The sequence below is a fragment of the Cricetulus griseus genome, chromosome 9 (genome assembly GCF_003668045.3).
Source record: "Cricetulus griseus strain 17A/GY chromosome 9, alternate assembly CriGri-PICRH-1.0, whole genome shotgun sequence".
In the NCBI taxonomy this organism is placed as follows: Eukaryota; Metazoa; Chordata; class Mammalia; order Rodentia; family Cricetidae; genus Cricetulus; species Cricetulus griseus.
Window position 1 is genome coordinate 11,722,967 of NC_048602.1, and position 9,746 is coordinate 11,732,712.

Genomic DNA, 9,746 nt, shown 5'->3' on the forward strand with positions numbered 1-9,746 from the left:
TTTCATGGATAGATACAGAGGTACAATCCCTCACGAGTTTTCAGCTATGATTTGTCCTCCTCTCCTTGCATCTCTGGTTTCCCCTGGACTGGTCTTGGATATGGCAGGGGCTTTCTTCTAGGGAGAGGGTAGGTATTTTTGGTCAAGTACGTTTTTCTTTCTATAACTAACTCAATTCTTCATTCCCCCACCATTGGCTTTCATGACCTCCACGACCCAGAAAGAACACCCAGAGAGTTGTACCGCGCTCATGGTCCTTCACCCCAGGTGCTCCCAGCTCTCATTTTTCTCACCTGGTGACTGGCTTCTGCTCTGATTCCAGAAGAGGCAGGTGACGGATGTTCCTGGGAGGCCTGTGCCAAGTCAGGATGACACTGACGGTTTGATGCTGCTGCTTCACTAACTCTTCACAGTGTGAGTGGTGGGCATCGGAACGTCTCTGGGCTGAGGATCTGGGAAATGGGAAAAGTGAAACACAAGGCGGATGACCCTGAGCTGTGTCGTGTCTCCGAGTGTCCAGCTGTGAGGGACTGTGAATACCAGTGCTAGTGAGGACTGCGGGCAACCGAGAGGGATGCTTACTTGGATAATGGGGCACTTCCCATAGAGTCTCCCTGTGGAGGTGGAGGACTCAGCAGTTTGAAGCAGTGTACTAGTTAGCATTAACTTAACAGTTACCTCGACACAGCCAGAGTCACAATGGTGGAAATACAGTCTCAGCTGAGGAACTGCAGCCTCATGTCTAGGCCCTGTCTTTATCAGATCAGGCTGTGGACATGTCTGAGAGGGATTGTCTTAATTGATGCAGGAGGATCCAGGCCACTGTGGGTAGCACCGTCCCTAGGCGTATGGTCCTTGGTTGTATGGGAAAGCTAGGTAAGCATGAGCCAGAGAGGGAATCAGCAAATTGGGCATCAAGCAGTGTGTTTTCTGCCTTGATTCCCATCAGGGCTACAATATGACACAGCCCCAGAAGGAAATGGACCCTTTGCTCTCCCCTAAACTGCTGTTACTCATGCTTTTTATCATAACAAGAGAAAGAAGTAGCACAGTGTGTGAAGAGCAGAAGACACAAGCATTTGAATCAATGTTCTCTGTACTAGAGATGAGAGCCCCTCAGCAACCTTCCTGAGAAGGAAGCATTTAGACACCAGTGATGGACAGAAAGGGCATTGCAGCCCCTACATTAGTGTCCTTTCCTTGGAGTCTCCAAAGGAATGTTCTGGGACATTCCTCTGAAAATGTTCCAGCACAGGGCTCCTCCTGAGGGTCCCTGTCATCTGGTTTAGCCAAGGGCTTCCTAAGAAAATCTGAATCCTTGCTTAGACCCACCCTACTAGATGGAATTAGGAGTTCTGAAGAGCACAGGGAGCAGGATAACAGGTCCTACATCCCACCTGCACTGAGGGTATCAGGGTAGTTCACATTTAACTTGTTGACCTTGCCTACAGTAGCCCTAGGCATGAGACAGCAGTTCTCCCAGTGATCCCCAGGGTTCGATATTAGGACACATGCTTAAGCCTCAGAAAATTATTTCCCTAGCCATGCATTTTCATAGGAGACTCATTTCCATCCCTTCATCCACTAATCCAGAGCTTTCTCCGGAGACCCTGTTCTGACCTACTGGCTACTTCATGTGTGTGAGAAAATCTTTATGCACGGGGAGCCTGAAGACACCCTCTGTACTGGCATCTCCATGAGTGAAGACAGGATTACCACCAGGGAATCACCTAGCCAAGAGCTGTGGTCACCCAGCAAGTTCAGGGAGGACTTCGGCTCACCAGCACCCAGATCAGCCACCATAATGCTTAAGGTTGCCTCAGAACCGTACATAGAATGAGGGAGCCCACAGCCCTTTCAAGGACATGCAGGTCACCCCAACCCCAATACTGAGGTCATGGAACTTCTTACACAATGTTTCCTGGATCTCCATCCTGGATAAGTGACATGAGTCATACAGAATTGATCTTCATCACTAGTCATCACTCAGCTGGTCCCTTTGTAGTCCTCAGAGACATCTGTGTCCCTTTCCGGCTGGGAGTAAATCCCACCTTCCCAGGGTTCTGAGGACATAGGGCAGACTGGGTGCTCAGCTGGGTCTCTGTGTGACAAGGACACATAGGCAGGATGGTGGCTCCCTCTTGGGTGATGACAGACCCAAGGCAAGGACACAGCAGATGTCAGCCCTGGAATGAGCCATTGTCCCCTGAGGGCATGGGGATGCTTATCAGCCTTGTTGCTCATGTATTGCTTCAAGGTGAAATGCAAAGACATAAAGTTGAGAGGAATGTGGGACAGCACTGAGAGTGGAAGGAACAGAGCAGTACCTTGGACACAGACCCCACCACCTAGAGCCCTTGAATTCTTGGAAGTGCTCCACCCTTGGAGACTGCTCATCCCAGCAGGAGGAAAGACATCAGAGCCTCGGGGCTGTGTTGGAGCTGAAGTTCTGACTGCACAGTGAGAAAAGAGATGGGGGTGTCCTCCCTGCTTCTCTGCAAAGGGCGCAATCCCTGGCAGGGACTCCTGCTCTCGGGTAAGTGACCCACTCTCTGACTGTGTGGCTAGAGGGAACTCAGAGGCAGGCTGGAGTCTTCTAAAGAGGACAGGTACTCAAAAGGGGGCTCAAGGTGTCTGTTCACAGTCATGGGGCAGAAGGGACTGTGAGGGACAGAGGCTCAGCCTCCTGAAGCTCTGAGTGGACAGGAGGTGATGAGAAGAGAAAGTCCCCAGTCAATTCCCACTCAAAATCAACCCCATTGGCTGCCATGTTCTGAAGCCTGATGTCCCCAGTCAAGACAGGGTGACTGCAAACGTAAATCAACAGGGATGGGCCAACGAGATGGCTCAGTGTGTGGAGACATGACAACCTGAACTCAGTCCTCAGCTCCCACGAGGTAGATGGACAGGACAGACTCCTGCAGCCTCTTCTCTGCCCTCTACATGGATGCTCTGGCGTGGACCTGCACATGCGCACACTGACACGTGTGCCTTTAGAAATCCACACATGCAGTATAAAGTAAATGTAAATTCATTAAATCAAACTTGATTATCATCATTGCCATTCAGTCCAGACCATCGCCTGTGTAGATGACGCCATGGAGACACCGTTTCTTCCCAGCTCCTTCACTCCTTCCTTCTCTCCTTTCTGTAAAGGTGCAGGAATCCTTCCCAGGAACAAATCTTCCTCAAAAGTCACACTAATGATCCATGTTCTCACAAAGCCCCGGTTCTATCAGACTGGAAGTCAGGGCAGCAGGAAGCTGACGTCAGGGGTTGACTGAAAACACAAAGGGAACAGAGGGGAGAAGTCAGAGAGTAAGGGTCCTCAAAAGGAGGAGGTTGCAGTGGTTTCCTCACACCAAACACTCCTTTTTATTTAAAATGAAAACTATCATATTTTACATACCAATCTGGGTTCCCTCTCCCAACCCCCCATCTCTCCCTCCCTGTCTACACCCCAGGGAGGCCGAGGCCTCCCCTGGTGGATCATCAAAGTCTGTCATATCATTTGGGGCAGGGCCTGGGCGCTCCACCGTGTATCTAGAGAGTACCCCTCCACAGGGACATGGTCCCCAAGAGATGGGGCAAGGGTCAACTGTAAATACTCTTTATGTGTATGGGGGCACTGAGGGGGGCACACAGGCAAGTGAGCCGATTATTCCACAGAGAGGAAAGGACACCATCAGAGGCTCTGAGAGAATGGAGGTCGTGTTGCTCATCCCCATCAGGGAGGGTGGGCACACAGCTAGCCAGACATGTAAGCTGAGTCAGGATGACACCCACTCAATACTGATTTTTTTCTCTCTTTTCCTTGTAGCCTTGCTTTTAATCTGTTGTCATTCACCCACCAATGCCGAAGTCACCATTGAATCAGTGCCACTCAATGTGTTCGAAGGAGACAATGTCCTTCTCCAAGTCCGAAATCTGCCAGAGAATCTTCTAGCCTTTGTTTGGTTCAAAGGGGTGACAAATATGAAACGAGGAATTGCACTTTATGAATTGAACACCAACTTAAGAGTGCCGGGGCCCTTACACAGTGGTAGAGAGACATTGTACCGAAATGGATCCCTGTGGATTTCCAATGTCACCCACGAGGACACAGGACTCTACAGCCTACGAACCATAAATAAAAATGGAAGAACTGTATCCATAACCACCATCCACCTCCATGTGTACAGTAAGTGACTCTGTGTGAACTCTGGGTTCTGGGTGGGGTTCATTCCACTGGCCACACAGAGAATCATCAGGCCCGGCCTGTGTCTACTTCCCTTCTCCATTGTGTTGTCATGTTGGGGTTTGAGCATCTAGTGTAGGACACACACCATGGTGAATAACTGCAGTGGATCAGAATCCTTGCAGACAGGTGGATGCATGGTGGGTAGCTCAGCCAAGGATGCCAGCCTTTGTGTAGACTCTTGGAGTTCTCCCAGGAATATGTCCTTGGGGAAGACATTGGTCCTGGTTGAGAAAAACATTGGTTCGTCAGGAAGAGGTGAGCAACAGGATGCCCTGGTTCCAGACCTCTGTCCCAGACTCCACTCTCTCACCCTGAGATTCAGTGATGGAATTGTTCTCTGACATCTAACTAGGTACCTGCATCAACCGCCACACCCCGTGACATGACCTTGCCCCCAGTCTCACACAAAAATACAAATGAGTGCAAAATGGAAAATGGAAAGGGAAAGCAAATGGAAAAATTCAGCTCTATCCCCAAATCTGTGAATTTCTTAAATAAATCCATGGATGTACAGTGTCCTGGGACATCATCCATTCATTCTCCATAGGTATTGGAGCTTTTCTAGGCAGTATTTATTTAAAAATATAAGACAAATCTCAGTTCTCATGCAGCCCCAGTGCTAGTTGACTGGAAGCCAGAGCAGTAAAGAAGCCAGAAGGTGAAGTCAGATACTGACTGGAACCACAAGAGGAACAGAACAACAAAGAGTCAGAGAGGGAAGACACAGGGTCTATAGCGGAAGAGGTCAGGCAGGCGTCACCCCAACACTCATCCATTGTAAAGGTGAGCAGGGCTCTGATGGCTGTGAGCTAGAGAGATGCTGACAGCAAAGGAAAGAGTAGAAATGACAAGTGTGGGACACTGAGAACATGAATATTGTGTGCTGAACACCACCACGTAGGACAGGGAGACACACATCCCCACGCCTAGGCTGTGCAAGGACACATCTGCTCTCGGCCCCCTTTTGGTCAAATACAAAGGTCCCAATACTGACGGATATTTCTCTCTTCCCTTCTAGTCTCTCCTGTCTTCTGTGGGGGCCCTCCCACCTCTGCCCAGCTCACTATTGAATCAGTGCCACCCAGTGTTGCTGAAGGGGGGAGCGTTCTTCTACTCGTTCACAATCTCCCAGAGAACCTTAGAGCCCTGTTCTGGCACAGGGGTGTGATTGTGTTAAACAATCTGGAAGTTGCCAGGCACATAGTAGCCAAGAATTCAAGTGTGCCAGGCCCTGCCCACAGTGGTCGAGAGACTCTGTACAGCAATGGATCCCTGCTGCTCCACAATGTCACCTGGAAAGACACCGGATTCTACACCCTGCGAACTCTGAGTAGAGACCTGAAAGTAGAATTAGCACACGTGCAACTCCATGTGGACAGTAAGTGATTGTCTGTGATCATTCTCTGCTGGGTGAGACTTAGACACGCGGGACTGTCATGCCTGGCCTTTGCCTACCTTCTTCCTGCACCTCGTTCCCATGGTGGAGTTTGAGCACTTAGTGCAGGACACACATAGTGGAGACAAATGACAATAGATCAGACCCCATCATCTGACTCTCCCTTTCCAACAATGTAGACCTTGTTGGAAAGTAACTCAGACTAAGATGTTAGAGTCAGCTCAGTCTCCTGAGCTTCTAGCCATGCAAGTGAGGAAACCATGGCAACCTCACCGAGGGTTGAGCACCAGGAAGCCCTGGCCCCTGTCATCTACAACTCAGCTACAAGTGACGCCGGGGAGCATTTTGCCTGGTCTGGTATCTCACTTTCTTTCAGAGTTGACAGGGAAGAATGGGTTTTGGCCATGCATGTCAAACTGTGGCTTTAGTAGCTCTGAACATGAGACTTTCATAAATAAGCCCAGCAATTAATTAATGCAGAGAGAATAGAGGAGTCCTGCTTACTGCTCTGCTCCTCAAGGGTTGCTCAGCCTGCTTCTTCTTCTTCTTCTTCTTCTTCTTCTTCTTCTTCTTCTTCTTCTTCTTCTTCTTCTTCTTCTTCTTCTTCCTCCTCCTCCTCCTCCTCCTCCTCCTCCTCCTCCTCCTCTTCTTCTTCTTCTTCTTGTTCTTCTTGTCCTTCTTGTTCTTCTTCCTCCTCCTGCTCCTCCTCCTGCTCCTCCTCCTGCTCCTCCTCCTGCTCCTCCTCCTGCTCCTCCTCCTGCTCCTCCTCCTCCTCCTTCTTCAGATTTATTTATTTTGTATAGTGTTCTGTCTGCATGTAAACCTGCAGGCCAGCAGAGGGCACCAGATCTCATTATAGATGGCTGTGAGCCACCATGTGGTTGCTGGCAATTGAACTCAGGACCTCTGGAAGGGCAGTGCTCTTAATTGCTGAGCAATCTCTCCATTGCCCCCCCTTTTTTTTTTTACAGTTTTTAAGTTTTGGTTTTATTTTCCATTTAACCATAGTTCTCCCTCCTCCCCTCCTCTTGCCCCCTTACTTCCTCCTACCCCCTCACTCTCCCCTAGCCCACACCCAGTCCACTCCTCTTCGTGGATAAGTGCTCCAATGGGGAGTCAGCAGTCTGACACAATAGCTTGGGGGTAGGGTCATGCCCTTCTCCCATGCATTAAGGTTGAACACAGCATCCCACCATAGGGAATGGGCTCCAACAAGCTAGCTCATGTACCAGGTTTGTAAGTGTGGTCCTACTGCCAAGGGCCCCTCTGATAGTTCAAGCTTCACAACTGTCTCCCACATAAGGAGGGCCTAGTTCATTTCCCAGTAGTCTCCACAACTGTTAGGTCTAGAGTTCCTGAGTTTCCTCGAGCTTGGTTCAGCTGCCTCTGTAGATTTCTCCAACATGATCTTGACTTCCCTTGCTCACACACCCTTTCTTCCCTCTCTCCACCTGGATTCCCAGAGGTTTGCGGAATTCTTGGTTGTGGATCTCTGCAGCTGGTTCCATCAGTTACTGAATGAAGGCTCTATGATGATAGTTGTGGTATTTATCAATCTGATTGCAGGAGTAGGCCAGTTAGAGCATCCTCTCTACCATTGCTAGGATTCTTAGCTGGGAGTTACTCTGGCACTAGGTTTCTCCCTAAGGCCATAGTGGCTCTCTCTATTAGGATATCTCTTTCATTGCTCTCCCACTGCATCCCTCCCTGGCTCAGCCATCTCATCCATCCTGTTCTCATCTCCTACCCTTCCCCTTACCACCCCCTACCCCCAGTTGGCCCTAAATATCTCATCTAATTTCTCTTCCCAGGGTGACCCATGTGTCCCTCTTAGGGTCGTCCTTGTTAATTATCTTCTCTGGAGCTATGGATTGTAGTATGGTTATCCGTTTCAGCCACTTTTTGTCGCACTTAGGACCACTAACCTAGGGCTGGACATGCTGTCATTGGGTTGGACCTTCCCATATCAATCACTGGATTAAAATGCCCCCTAGGTTTCCCAAAAGGCCAATTTGTTGGTGGCATTTTTATTTGATCCTCCCTCTGAGAAACTGACTGTAGCTTGTGTCAAGTTGACAAAATGCTAGCCAGACTAGTTCCTGAGCCTTTTCCAATGCCTGCGCCTGCCAAGAAGACCATAGCGCTCTTGTCTTCACTCAGCGCTAGTTCTGGGGGCTGCAGGGCAGAGCAATGAGGCCATCTAGAAGGTGAAGTCATAGGTTAATGGTAGCTACAAAGGAAACTGAGAAAAAGGTTGAAAGTGTAGATCCAGGGTTTGTAGAGCAAAGGTCAGGGGAGGCATTATCTCAAACCTTAGTGTGCATGAGTGTGAGTGTGTCTGACTGAGGGCAGTGAGGAGCAGCCATGTCAACACATGAGGGGAGAGTTCTATGCAGAGAAATGGCACATTCGGGGTACTGAGGAAACGGAAGTCATATTTTTGGCCTCCCCCAAGTAGGATAGACACACACACCCCTGCATCTCCAGGCTGAGTGATGAACCCATCCGGACAGGATGGAGATTGCCGTCTTCCTACCAAGTTCAATGACCCCCGTGTGACGGCTGTTTCTCTTTTCCCTTCCAGCCTCCCTCTCTACTTGCTGCAACCCCCTTACCTCTGCCCAGCTCATCCTGGAATCCGTGCCACGGCATGCTGCTGAAGGGCAAAGAGTTCTTCTCCTCGTTCACAATCTGCCAGACGATTGGAGAACCTTTTCCTGGTACAAAGGAGTGTATGACATCCAGATCTTTAGAATTGCAGAATACAGCCGGGCCACGAATTCCATCACCCGGGGGCATGCCCGCAGTGGAAGAGAGACATTGTACCCCAACGGATCCCTCCTGCTTAGGAATGTCACCGAGACAGACTCGGGCCTGTACACATTTCAAGTTTTAAAGAAAGATTTGAAAATTGAAACGGCACATGTGCAAATCCACGTGTACAGTAAGTGACTGACTCTTTATGGCCTCCAGATGCTGGGTGTGGCTTATCTTACTTCATACACTGGACTGCAGGACTGGGCTGTGCCCGCTCTCTCCCCCACTGCACTGTGTCCTCACACTGAGGTTTGGGCCCTTACTGCTAGACACACATTGGGTAGACAAACTACAATAGATCATTATTCTCACCTGTCTTTACCTGCAGAGTGGAGGATCTGTGCTTGGTAAACTCAAACTTAGCATGTCAGCCTCAGTCCAGACACTTGGGGCTCTCACAGTGCACATGGCTCTGAGAAAGACTCTGTGGGAGACAGGCAGGCCGTGACTGAGGAAGTCAGTGAGGATCCTCAAAGAGACACCAGGAAGCCCTGACTGCAAACCTCTTTCCCTGGTTAGATTTCAGGTGACACTGGGGAGATTTTTGCCACTAGTTGGCTTGTACTACCTATCAGAGCTGACAGGAGACAAGGCTTTATTGGTTTGTGGACCCAGCCTCTGGGCTTCCATGTAAGTCATAGTTGTGCTAGGTCACCCAGCACCTTCAGAGACTCAGCAGCAAGCATATTGCTGGTCAGGGGCCCGGGCCTTTTGCTAAGTGTCCTGATGGACTTATGTATCTCTCACTGGAAGTTCAGAGCCCCCAGGAGAGGAACAAAGGGCACATGTCCACCTTGGAATTGCTTGTTCTCTGGGCGGCCAGATGAGGGAATTTCTCTCCCGTAGGCAAATGGTGGCAGAGCTGCTAAACTGCACATCACCCAGACATGAGCTGCAGTTCCCTTAGTAACCACTAGACAGCGATAGAAGTCCACACAACAACCAAAAATGTGTTTCCAGGAGCCATGAGCTTAATTGCATCCTAGCTTCCACCCTGTCCTTACCCACCTAGTGGTCACTGACAGCCTTCTCAGACCTGCTGGCTGCTTCCTGTGTTTCTAAGTACAGGAGTCTACCAAAGGATCCCGTGTTACCACCCCATCCTCAGGCCCCTCCCATGGGGAATTCCCTTAGAGAGAGGACAGATGCATCCCAGGAAGGACATGGAGGAACCAAAAGCATGGCTCAGCCATCACAGGAAGATGCAGGGTCCCTCTGATACTCTCCCTAGGATCAAGGAGCCACCGACCCCTCACCAGGACTCAGGTCTCCTCCTGCTTGACACCCACATAA

General features: G+C 49.9%; 1 protein-coding gene across 1 annotated transcript; it reads left to right on the forward strand.

Annotated features, from left to right (window-relative positions):
* Positions 1-2,472: 2,472 nt before the first annotated feature.
* On the forward strand, positions 2,473-8,588 carry LOC100761302 (pregnancy-specific glycoprotein 22-like). The gene is made up of 4 exons (XM_035449441.1): positions 2,473-2,536; positions 3,821-4,180; positions 5,259-5,618; positions 8,221-8,588. Exons 1-4 carry the CDS (start codon positions 2,473-2,475, stop codon positions 8,586-8,588), a joined length of 1,152 nt encoding a protein of 383 aa, XP_035305332.1.
* Positions 8,589-9,746: the final 1,158 nt, after the last annotated feature.